Source organism: Sesamum indicum, linkage group LG15, assembly GCF_000512975.1.
Source record: "Sesamum indicum cultivar Zhongzhi No. 13 linkage group LG15, S_indicum_v1.0, whole genome shotgun sequence".
NCBI lineage: Eukaryota > Viridiplantae > Streptophyta > Magnoliopsida > Lamiales > Pedaliaceae > Sesamum > Sesamum indicum.
The window spans coordinates 9,906,176-9,918,778 of NC_026159.1; the positions used below are offsets into that span (position 1 = coordinate 9,906,176).

The following is a 12,603-nucleotide window of genomic DNA, read 5'->3' on the forward strand; positions in this document are numbered from 1 at the left end:
GATAAACCACGAAGGGATCGACAAGTTGAATCATAACACTTGTGTCTTTCAATGGGCCAACATCCAAGATTCATAGATAGTAAGAGGCATAACATTAATCGAAGCACCAAAATCACACAAGTTTTTTTCTATTCCAATCTTTCTAAGTTTACGAGGGATAGAAAACGTACCCGGATCTTTGTATTTAGGAGGTAGTTTTCTTTGAAAATGGCGAATACATTTTCTTCCACACTTACCTTTTCATTACCTCTCAATTTGGATTTGTTGGTGCACAACTCCTTGAGAAACTTTGTATAGTGATGTATTTATTTAATTGCATCGAACAAGAGGATATTTACCTCAACTTTGCTTAAAGTTTCAAGGATCTCCATCTCCTCTTCCTCCTTCTTGGACTTGGCAAACCTTTCCGGGAAGGGTGGTTTGGTCTCTAGAACCTTAGGAGTGTTCTTGCAGATTTGGTTGGGTTTTTTGGCTTATTTTGGAGGATTTCGAGTTCCTTCTCTGTTTGTCCTGCTGTGCGCGGCCATGCTCAACAGAATTTTCGTTCTCTGTTTTGCCCTCCTGCGTGTGCCCACGCTTAATGATATTTTCCATTTCCAACTCTTTTTCTCTGCACAAAGCAATGAGACTAATATTTTATTAAGAATTAACAACAGATTGAGAGGGTGACTTACCATGAGATTCAACCGACTGACAAATGACGCCAATTGACTCATTTGAGATTCTAAATTTTAAATGCTTTTTTGAGTCACTTGTTGAAATTTATCAGTTTCTTGTTAGAATTTTTGAATGTTAATGACGAGTGTTTTCACAATACCCACCAAATGGGCCAAAAATAGTATCCAAGTTAATATGATATCATTCTAATCCAATTCAATCCAATTTGAGCTTGTAAACATGGCTTCAGAGGTATAAATACGGGGAGGTAGTATTTTTAAAAGTACTGGGAGAATTAAAGAATATTAATATTACTTGGGGTCTTTTTTAAATTTACATATTTCACCAGGGGTCAATTGCGTTAGATTAAAAGACCATAGACCACGTATAATCGTCGGTTTCCGTCATTTCCAACAACCTTAACCCCATTCAACTTTCTCATTGCATCACCAACCAAACGCACACGGGAGTTTTTTTTCAGGCTTGTATAAATACTACTCCATTTTGAAGTTGAGAGGTCTCAAAGGTCCACCTAACCCAATTCCCACTTCAACAACCACCGTCTTTGAACGGTAAGCAAGAAGATTGTTCGTGCTTAATTCTCAGTTTGATTCTCTTGTTTTTCACTCATAATTATGCTTAAAAATTGGAAAATATTGACCCTGGTTTAAGCGAGTTGGTGTATTGAAGTTATTGTATTTGTTTGGCATGTGTGCTCTTCTTTCCCCCCCTCTATATCTGGGTTTGTTCTGTTGATCTGTTTTCTTTATTTTTTTTGGTTTTTCGGAAGCATTAGATATGTTAGGTGTGAATTCTTGGCGTTTTCATGAGTAAGAGTAGAATAGGATATAAAAGCTGCGGTCTTTTAGCATTTTCCCATTTTCTCCTGGGTTTGGTGGACGGGAGGGTTGGTGGGGTGGGGGGAAAGATAGATTTTCTGCTCAAATTTGTTTTCCTTGCAGAATATGTTGCCTGAGACTTTTTTGTCAGTGACTTAATTTTTGTTACCATTGATTTATCTTTTTAATGATTACTTGCTTGGAAATGTAGTCTGAGTCTATTGGAAGAGAGGGGGGGTGATATAACATGGAGGCAAAAGTTTCCCGAGGCGTGCAATTGCCCAATTGGATAAACCCAGAGAAGATTGCAAGAAAACCGAACAGTTCTTTGCAGTTTTTTCAGAAATATGGGGAACAACGGTTGTACCGAGTACCTGCTTCTTGTAATCTGCTAACTAAAAGAGGAAGATTCCATGGGCCTGCAGTTTTAAAGATCTCGTGTTCTTCTGAAAGCAGTCCAGGTAGTAAGTAGAGGCAATTATGTTTAATGCTGTGAATGGATTACTCTCTTTATGTTGGTTCTGAGCTTTGTTTTTCCTTCTCTCCCTTTCTAATCATATGTAAAGCTTATCTAGTTTAATATTCAGAGCTGATCAAGGTGGATGCTTGTTAGTAGTTTCATTATCTGACTTGAGCTATTTTCCATCAGAAGATTGTTAATTGATCCGTTTGAACTGCTAAATTATTTGATCATTGCCGTAGTTATGACGTTATGTGAACCGCGGTTGGGTGTTTCAGATGGATATTGGAGCAATACCACCGTAAAGTGTTAACCTCTTTACAACCCTCTTGATACAAAAGTAAATGTCCAAAAGCCCAATATAATGCTTGTTCTGCATCACCCGTTAGATCGTCACATGAAAGAAATCAATATTTTTGTGCGCACAATGTTCTGGGAATTTATTTGCACTATTCATTGGGAGTGTTAACTCATTTTTGGACTGGGGAAACAAACGTATCTTCCATTTTTATTGTCTGTTTTGTTGTTCCATTGCTATAATGGACTCCTTCTGTCCATGTTTTCAGTTCATTTATATGCACTGCAGAAGTTAACAAGTGAAGTTAATTTGGTGGCCCACTTTTCTCTTATGTTGGACATGTGAACAATATGGTACAACGTATTGTCCACACACAGCTGTGACCTCAAATTATCTCGTGGAACTGTGAACAACACTTGTGCAGTCATTTATGCAATTTTTCACAGTTCAACATTTTCATTTATCATTGATTCAGCTTATTCAAGTTGTATGAGAACATCTATCTATGACATTGCGTCTCTCCGTCTGTCTCTCTGTGTGTGTGTGTGTCTGTCGGTATAGGGGCTTGCTGGAGGATGTTGGGGTTTAGCGGCTGGTGGGAGGATGTTGGGGATGGCGCAAGGGGGAAGAGAGGCTTGTACTCTATTTATTTAGGATTTTGTTTTTCGGCATGGTCAACCAATCAAAGGAAAGAACTTAGTGAATAAACTTGCCGGTTACCCGTTGGCACTAAGACCCTTCTGTTTTCTCTTTTTTTTTTTCAGCTTTCGTACTGGAGTCTGGAAGTTATGCAGCATCTTCTGATGAATCAAAGATCATAAAAGTAAGTTCTTGACATTCTCTTCATTTAACTAATGTTCCTAATGTGAAATCTTTCTAGCAGGAGGTTGCCTTGCCTTGTCTATCTCTAAAATGGTGTATTGGGATATGTGGGATGTTCCCAAGTATTTGAACCATTGAAGTCAGCTTTTCACTCCTTGTGGATGCTATTGCAGAATAAATCAGAGGAGATTGAACCATATCTAAACGGACGGTGTATATATCTAGTTGGTGGGTACCAATGTCAGTTTTCTTGAATCATTCTATCAGTTGTTTATGGTCATCTGCATTTTAACTCCGTTTCTGTATGTTAAAGGAATGATGGGATCTGGAAAAACAACAGTGGGCAAAGTTTTGTCGGAAACCCTGGAATATTCATTTTGTGACTGGTTAGCCCCAAATATCACTTGTGTTTCTTGCAGGGAAAAATGAATTATTTTGGAAAGACTAAATGAGGTTATAAGATTAACTATTGGTGACTGGTTTTAACCCGTACCAAGACTTGTTAATAATTTGTTTTTGTTACTTTAGCTCCACATTTTGCAAATTGCACACAACACCCATGTTTTACCTCATTCTAACAAATTATAGATCATGTTACTTGTGAATGTTTCAGTGACACGCTGATAGAGGAGGCTGTTGGTGGAAGTACTGTGGCTGAAATATTTAAGTTATATGGCGAGAACTTCTTCAGAGATAATGAGGTTAGTGAGAACTGATCAGTTCTTTTTTTGTTGGACTTGTCATTTCCAGGACCTAACACGAAAAGACTGGAGATTTCTCTTTTAGTGACAACTTGATGATGTATCTAATTTCCTTTGAATGTTTCCTGTCTTGCTTTGCATGGATTGTGAGAATGTTTTAGCGAGAAAAGGAAAAATGCCTTCTTGAGTTATGCTGCCAAAATGTAACCCAAAAATATTTACACCCATCTCTTCTTTTGACTCTTTAGACTGAGGTATTACACAAGTTGTCTCTGATGCACCGATTAGTTGTCTCCACGGGTGGGGGCGCTGTGGTTCGGTCAATCAATTGGTAATAATACATAAAGTTCTTTCAGTTTTCAGCATGGCCAACTTCTCCATCTGTTATATTGTTGTTTAACTAGTTATTGCTTTCGATGAACTAGGAGATACATGCAAAAGGGTATCAGTGTTTGGCTAGACGTACCTTTGGAAGCCTTAGCACGGAGAATTACAGCAGTCGGAACTAATTCCCGGCCCCTATTGCATCATGAATCCGGAGATCCTTATTCAAAGGTAGCTTCACTAAATTTGTCAATGTTACGAGAAATCTTCAGGAAAGCACGAGCTGTACAATCCAAACTCCAAGTTAAGAAAGCTCAATTTTTATGTGCTTGTTTTTGCTATCTGTCTTGGGTTTTTGTAGACCATGAAGCGACTAACTTACCTTTTCGAAGAGAGGGGTGAAGCATATAAGAATGCTGATGTCAGAGTTTCTCTTGAAGGTATGGTTTCAATTTCACGTACCTTTTCTATGCTTTCTTCTTCCGTGTTTGATATTTTTCCCTTCCCCGCCCCACCCCCCTCAATTCTGCTTAAGCATAAAAATGTGCTATAAAAATGTACATTTTTGGAATCATATTCAACGATAAATGTATTCCCTTATAACAGATATTGCGGCCAAACTTGGATTGGAAGATGTATGTAATCTCACACCAACTGTAATTGCACTTGAGGTCCGTCTGCTATTCTTTATCTAGTCTTCATGAACAATTTGGTTCTTTAGATTTAACTTACATTTACCCAAAGACCCATGAGATTTGGTCATATTGAAAAAACCCCTCAAATTTTTAAAACTACACCGAAGCTTGCTGCTATCATACTGTACATTAATAGATTTTCTTAGGCACTGTCTACTTTGTGTATAGGAATAAATGGGTGACATGGTAAATCTGAATTAAATGTATGATAAAGAAAATCCGGGATTAATTATAGATCGTTTACATTGGTATATTATTTCGGTTTAATAAAACTGATCCTATTGGAGTGGGGGTGTAGAAAATAGGGTGAGGACAAAACGGACTTTTTAAGTCCTTATCCAGACTTTGGTTTTGGGTTGAGTTATTCAAGTTCCACGGTATTTAGTAGCCGGCTTCACCTCTAAGCCCGGGCCACCATTCCGCCATGTGAATGGCCTACTAGCATATGTATAATTAATCTTATTCAGCCTTAATAACTCCAAGTAAACGGGGATTTAGCGATTCGGTGTGGGTGTGGGGAGGGTAGGAGCTGGAGAGGTGTCAATATCATTATTCTTAGACTTAGAGGGTGTTTCGTTAAATTTATTTGAAACATTTTATAAGTTCTCAAACACGTATTTGTTCGATGAGTATGGCTAATTTAACGAACACATGTGCAGGTGCTTCTACAAATTGAGAATTTCTTGAAGAGATAAGGAATGAACATTATTCAATTCTTTCAATTCCATCAAATTCCATAAGTTGAGTGCTGCATTTCGATTTTCCAGCTGCGAGACGAATAATGTGAAAGATGTGGGGGTTGTCAATTAAGTGTAATAATCTACTGTAAATGTTGTATCATTGTATGACAGATGCTTTGAGTTCATCTGGATCTTGGGGCTTCTCTTTTGTAATTTTATGTAACCGAACATTGTATCTGCTATTTTTGTTTATTCAACTTGTAGTCCCATTGTTGCTCTAGCTTTGATGTTGTTCCATCTATATACCAATCAGAATTTTTTAATACATCCTGCAATTTCCAGCAAATTACAATGACCATTTATATGGTAAGCATATATGTGATAGAAGATATAACACATGACGGGATGTGAATTCACAACGTCATGCTTATAGATATTACTGAGATCTCATTCCAGATTTCATCAGCTATCATACAACTGCACTTGTTTATAGAAGTTACCGACAAATACGAAGAAAATCGATCCAGTGATAAAACAAGAGTTTACTGCAAAAACTGCACAAGTACTTATCCTGTCCTAATGTTGGTCTGCGAGAAACCATATAATAAGATCACATTCTGCAGCATAGTTGTAGTTGATTTATTCATTTCCTACTTCAGTTGCAAATGGCAATCAGTCCAACATAATCAGATTCAGATCCAAAATTGTACAGACCTGATTCTGTAGCGTAGCCAACCTGGGGTAATCCTGGTTTCTCTGTCGGCAGTAACCACAAACAATTGAAGTTGTAAGCTTTAGCACCTCAACAAAGTGCAGAAGTAATTGACTCGAACTGAACTCTAGTGAAAAATGCAAAGAGACTGATGGGTCGGTAAGACTATCTCAACCAAGGTGTCTTATTGAATTCCATTTTTATGCACAAGCACAAGGATACAATTGAAGGTTCATTGTGAATATTCTTGGTAGAATACTCATCACCACAAGCAGGAAACAGAAATATAGAAGCCAGTGGATCAGGACCAACTAAAAAGATAAATCAACAGTTGTCAAGCCTAGCTGTTTACTCATCTACAAGAATCTTAATACTGCAATTACAACATTCTATAATTATTCATTCAAATGGAGCAATCTGACTGCATAGTATAAGCATCTTTCAATAATGCAAGCCCATTTTTATGATGGCATTCAGTTGAATGATGCATGTAGAGGAAGAGAGAGTGAATGGTATATGGTGTATTGCTGGATTGTCATTCCTAACCCGGTTCTGCAGCTTGGACTTCAGCAACCTTACAACTCCAGGAGTGTTCTTGTAAGGCATATGATTGTATTCTGAAAACAAAAACTTTATATGCATCAAAATACGCAAACAATGCATAAATAGAGAAGTAACTTTAGCATGATTGTCTATATGAACAAAACCCAACAACTCTAAACTATTCAAGTCTGTGATGCATTCTAATGCAGAGAGCAAGATGGTTAATAATTTTAGGAAAAGCATCTTCCAGCTCCACCCCATCTCTTAACATTTATCAACAAATTCCAAAGAATGGAGAAATAGTTCAACTTATTCATAACCTTTGTCCGCTTGAACAGAGAAACAATACCATCCTTTTCCCAATAGTATGACAATCTGCAACTTCTCTCGGGATATCAATCACCTAATAGAAGTTCAATTGATATGTTGCTATCCAGCTTTCATCTTTGTACATATAAAATATGACACCCTACCTCCAGAATTGAGATATAATAAAAAATTAATAAAATCCTATTATACAACTAAGACAATCAATGAAGTAAAATTTCTGAGTTACAATTCATGCACTAAAACTTAAAGCAAAATAACAAATGGCGGCAAACCCCAGGTAAAACTCTTTGAGCCATAATAATTGGTAGAAAGTAAGCAAGGTTAACCCAAAAGTATTTTCTCAATTAGTTATGTTTTTATTTATTAGGTTCTTCCTTCTTATGGTTGAACATAGGGTTTCCAGAAGACTCTGCAATGAAGAGGTTTCCGATCCCTTTGGTTTAAAAAGGAAAGCAAAGCTCCTGAGGGAATAGATACTGTGTAAAGCGCCCTGCACAAACTATCGCCTATGTGTTCAGGCCAGGTTTGGTCCATGCGTCGGCCGGGTCGGGCATGAAGAACTACGAGCAGCTGACATGTGTATATATAATATACACATGAACTTAGCATAGAGTGAGTCAGATCCACTATGAATGCAGTTGTTTTGTTCAACTTTTAAGCAAGAAACACAGAAGATTTACAAAAAGAAGCAAGAAATGAAATTTAGATGTTTTGGTTTGCCAAAACATGTTAAGATTTTTACTTGCAGGGAAGGAAATGCTGGACGGCTAATTTTCTAATTAAGAACAAAAAGTCTGTAGAATAATTCAACCATCATTGAAGTTCAACTAACAAAGAAATGAATGATTAGTAACCTAACTTTGAGCTTAAAAACATTTTTTTCTTCTTTCTTGAAGACAAAACATCTTATTTAGTTAGCACACACAGAATGATTAACTTCATACGGAAGGACTGATCCATAATGAAACTAAGCCTATAAGCAACCTCAATGGAGTTCCCACGAAGTGAGATACAAATTTAACGAGTTCATGTCCAACACCATTTTCAGTCTAAAAATTTAAGCAAGTTATATACTCATCTTGCGTCCGTCCGTATAGAGACTTGATCAAGCTGAAAGAATCAGCAAACTAACAAAAAATATGACACTAACTTAAACTAGTCTTCAAAATCATGCCACACTGAATATTCTGGATTCCACAACATGGAATCATTATTAAATGCAAATAAAAAATATAGAAATGAAAAATTAAATGCAAAAACAGCGCAAGAATGCCAAAACTCAAAGTTAATACCTCCTGGTATCTGTCCCTCAGAACTGCACCAACACATCAAAATTCAACTGCCAAACAATGTGAAATTGATGCCCCTTTAGGAACCACCAAAATTACATCCAACCTCAAAATGGTCCCGCTCAACCCTCCATCCACATCCCTTTTGACCTCAATCTCGGCACACATAATGTCCACCTCCTTCCCATTTCCTTTCCCTTCCCACACCACACACAACTTCCCATCCAAATTCACCATTGTCGAGCTACACAAAAACTTCGGCAACCCTTTATCCACCCCTCTCAACTCCTTCCACACATCCTCCCCCACATCATAACCCCGAATCTTCCCCAAGTAATCATAACAATACAACACTTTGTCCACCACCGCAGCCCGACCCCTCCACCCCAAATCCAACCTCTTAGGCACACTCCCCCACTGCCCACATCCAACATCGTAAACCACCCCACCCCTATCTGCCATTGCATAAAACTTACTCCCAATCATCGCGCTCGCATGCATCCATTTGTCCCTCAGCTCAATTGCACTCGGAATCGCAGCCCACACCCCAGTCTTCGGGTCCAAAACCTCAGCCCAGTTAATCGAACGGGTCCAATTATCCACATTACATCCACCAATTACATATATCTTGCCATCACATTCCCCTGCTGCAGAAAATTCCCTAGCTACCCTCATTTTAGGCCCCATTTCCCACTTATTAAACCTACAATCAAATACCCACACATTATTTGACGGAATATCATTATTCGAGCCACCGATGACGTAGATTTTCGGGCCAAGGGCCAAGATTGAAGACCCGACTGGGTGCTGGGGGATAGAGGGGAGGACAATTAGGGGACGTTTAGAGTTTTGTGGATTTTGTTCGGCGTACCAGTGGAAAGAAGAGTCGATTCGGAGACTAAGGTAGAGAGAGGATTGGGCTGTGCGGAGGAGGGATCGAGTGTGGAAGAACTCGGGGGAATTTACAGTGTAGCGCCACGTCTTTGAAACAAGAGACAGGAAGGGGTGGTGGAAGCGGGGTACTCTAGCAAGAATTTGAAGTGAAATGTCGTCTGGGAGGTTCGGGATCAGTGGGAGTGGACACGGCGGCGCTGAGTTTGCGGAGACGGTGGCGCTAGGGGTGGTTTGGTCCGCCATGGAAAGTAGGTATGTGTGTGCGCGCGTGTTGAAAATTGAGGTGTGACTGTGAGGCACTGGGATAACATTCGGCCTTCTGTTTCTTTTTCCTTTTTATATATTAATCAAGTAAATAAAACAAAATCAAGTAATTTGTTTTGATTGTGCTGATGAGTCTTTTCTTTCGTTAAACTTATTTACGTGGCTGTTTGACGGTGATTCGATGCACACTTTGATTTGATTGGCTAAACCGAGCTTGGGCTACTGACGTTTTATGGACTGCTCCCATATGAAGAGGCAAATACTATGTTTCTACGGCCTATCGCGCTCTTTTGGCCTCGTGTGTGTATCATATCTGGCGTGAGCGCAATATTAGGCGATTTGATGGAGTACAAAGAGATACACGCACTGTGGGTGCGCTGATGGTTCGAGACGTACAGTAGAGGATTCTTAGTGTAGAATTACCTACTGCTATTAGCACTTGTGCATTTTACCGCTTATGGCGGATTTTTTGGCCTGTCGAGGGGACCGCTTAAATTAAACAAGTTGTATTATACTATTATACATTTTTTACTTAATGAAAATTACTTTTACCCGAAGAAAAATAAAATTTGTAATGCTTTATTGCAATTTTGATCCTTTAGTTATTGGTGTTTGGCATTTTGATCCTTTAACAACTAAAACTTGCAATTTTATCCACTATTTTTGTAAATTTAGCGATTTGACAACATTTCTTTCGAAAAGTTTAAAAATTGATTCAAAACCATCTGTGAAGTCACGTGTGTTCTTAAATTTAAATCGTCAACTGACTTGCATCATTGCATGTGCTAATTTCGATATATTTAGAACTTTTCAGTAAATATATCTCAAATTGCAAAATCTAAAAAATAATGAATCAAACTACAAGTTCTATTTTCTTAAAGGGCCAAAACACCGATATCCATATACTCACATGACTAAAATTATAATAAGTTCAATTTGTCTTCCCCTTCGTAAAAAAACCCTTTAAAAGGAAAAAAGAATTAAATATATATTAGTAAAATATATGCTTAATATGATTATTTATATATATAGTTCTATAATTTTGCTTTTCTTAAAAAAGCATATATGTATTGATATTATACTTTTAATTATTATATTAAATAATAATATATTAAAAACATAGTAGCTTGATGTACCCTACCTGCTAGAAAAAAATTAGCTATCATCCTCTAGCAATTTTGGATTAAATTATCTCAAAACTCTTGTATTCCTTTTCGTTAAGTATAATATTTTTTCAAATATAATTTTATAATATTTCTCAAGTATAATTGTATTAATATTACAATCTATTTTTCATCAGTTTTTCACTATTATAGAAACTAATTAAACACCTATCCATATAATTAAATATCTGATTAATTAATTCGAACAAATTGAACAAATCAACTATAGAAATGATTAAATTTAATAAATTAAGTAATTTAATTTATTAATCATAGCATTCCTAATTCAATTGAGACATTTAATCAATCACTAGTTTATAATTACTGAAACTTATAAAATTTTTTATTAAATATTTAATAATACACTAACTAAATAATATAATTATATGAATTAATTAATAATTTTAAATATTAATTACTTACGTATTTCGATGGAGTCGAACAGTTGACGTAAAGAAGAAACGCCTTTGTATTGTGTTCTAAATTGCATTAAGGATAAAGTTTTTATTATTATTGTTATTGTTATTATATATGTTAAAAGTGGTGAAACATTCCTTTTGAGGCATATGTGCCCAACTAAAGTGCTTCCTCATTTATTATTTCTTTTTAATAAAGTCTTATATTATTTATTGATTTTTATAACTTTTCACAAAATTATAATTTAGCCCCCAAGTTTTTAGTTACCCTAAAAATTTTATGAAGCTTCATCTTAGTCCCTAAAATTTTACTATTTAGTTATCAATTAATTCAAATTTTTTAATACTTACAAATTAGACCCACAATTATGTATTAAAATCTTGGGATGTTACATTAAAGCAGTTGGGCTTCATGATTTGGATTGTGTAGGTTTAGATTTCACATGGTGTAACAACCAAATAGCCCCGGGCACAATTCGAGTCGGCCTTGATTGGCCTTGTGGCAATCACTTTTGGTCTTAGCTTTTCTTGGACACCTATGTTTCTCATTTGGATTCAACGTACTTCGACCACACTCCAATTTTCATTTCCACAACTAGTACTCCGATATAGAGTGGTCAATAGTCCCAACCTTAGAGATTCAAAGCTCGCTGGCTCCAAGAATCTGATTGTGAACAGGTGGCACAGGAGGGGTAGTCAAGGCCTATGGTTGGCCATAGCCAAAGGAGCCGTTGAGGAAGTTGTCAACTTGTCGGGATAACCTGAAATCATAGAGCCAGTCCCTAGCACACCTAGATAAGAAGCATGTTCAATGGGTTGAGGTAGGACTGTCAATGAGTCGAGCTCGACCATTTTTGTCGAGCTCGATTCTGTAATTTTGAGCTCGAGCTCAATCTAATTTTTTAAATTTTTATTTATTTTTTGTTATTATTATTATTATTATTATTATTATTATTATTATTATATTAAATTATGGGAATCATCAATTTTTTACATAAATTTATAAGTAATAAAATAGATTGTATAATGCAAACTATATTATTATTATTATTATTAGATTAAATAATGGGAATCACCAATTTTTTACATAAATTTATAAGTAATAAAATAAATTGTATAATGTATACTATATTATAAATATACCAAAATATAGTATGAAATTCTAATTTATTGTTATAAATATAAACTACTGATTGTTTAGTAGTAATATAATTAGTAAAATGTACAAAAAAAAAAAATCATTCTGAACAGTTTAAAGTTATAGAAAAGTATCAATTATCTGAAATAATGCAATTGAAATACATAAAAATATTTTATAGTTGAGATTAATATATGTTCACAATCTGCAGTAAATTTATATATTTATAAATGTTAGTATTAAATTGATGTAACTATCATGTTACATTGTTGAACATTATGGGTTGATCGAACTATCAAAATTCAGATCAGACCATTAGATATGATCATACTTACAGAAAAATATACTTGGTAAAGTTTTAGACTTATTGGATATACG

At 36.0% G+C, this 12,603-nt stretch overlaps 2 protein-coding genes across 3 annotated transcripts; one reads left to right on the forward strand and one right to left on the reverse strand.

Annotated features, from left to right (window-relative positions):
• On the forward strand, positions 1,058-5,756 carry LOC105178324 (shikimate kinase, chloroplastic-like). 2 transcript variants are annotated; one of them, XM_011101789.2, is made up of 11 exons: positions 1,058-1,229; positions 1,708-1,957; positions 3,019-3,077; positions 3,250-3,304; positions 3,390-3,462; positions 3,690-3,777; positions 4,026-4,108; positions 4,203-4,332; positions 4,463-4,541; positions 4,708-4,772; positions 5,456-5,756. In XM_011101789.2, the coding sequence occupies exons 2-11, from the start codon at positions 1,744-1,746 to the stop codon at positions 5,489-5,491; spliced, it is 882 nt and encodes a 293-aa protein (XP_011100091.1). In that variant the 5' UTR covers positions 1,058-1,229; positions 1,708-1,743; the 3' UTR covers positions 5,492-5,756. The 2 variants fall into 2 exon arrangements, with proteins under 2 accessions (XP_011100091.1, XP_011100092.1); XM_011101790.2 differs by lacking the exon at positions 1,058-1,229 and adding an exon at positions 1,269-1,399.
• On the reverse strand, positions 6,340-9,571 carry LOC105178325 (F-box/kelch-repeat protein SKIP6-like). Its single transcript, XM_011101791.2, has 2 exons — positions 8,354-9,571; positions 6,340-6,805 (listed from the first exon to the last, which is right to left on the reverse strand). Exon 1 carries the CDS (start codon positions 9,485-9,487, stop codon positions 8,390-8,392), a length of 1,098 nt encoding a protein of 365 aa, XP_011100093.1. The 5' UTR covers positions 9,488-9,571; the 3' UTR covers positions 6,340-6,805; positions 8,354-8,389.

Excerpts from the sequence above, each read along its gene's own strand:
- LOC105178324 (XM_011101789.2), top strand. The coding sequence starts at position 1,744 with ATGGAGGCAAAAGTTTCCCGAGGCGTGCAATTGCCCAATTGGATAAAC. Across the intron at positions 4,109-4,202 it reads GTGGTTCGGTCAATCAATTG|GAGATACATGCAAAAGGGTA; the intron begins GTAATAATACAT and ends TCGATGAACTAG. Across the intron at positions 4,773-5,455 it reads CAACTGTAATTGCACTTGAG|GTGCTTCTACAAATTGAGAA; the intron begins GTCCGTCTGCTA and ends ACACATGTGCAG.
- LOC105178325 (XM_011101791.2), bottom strand. The coding sequence starts at position 9,487 with ATGGCGGACCAAACCACCCCTAGCGCCACCGTCTCCGCAAACTCAGCG.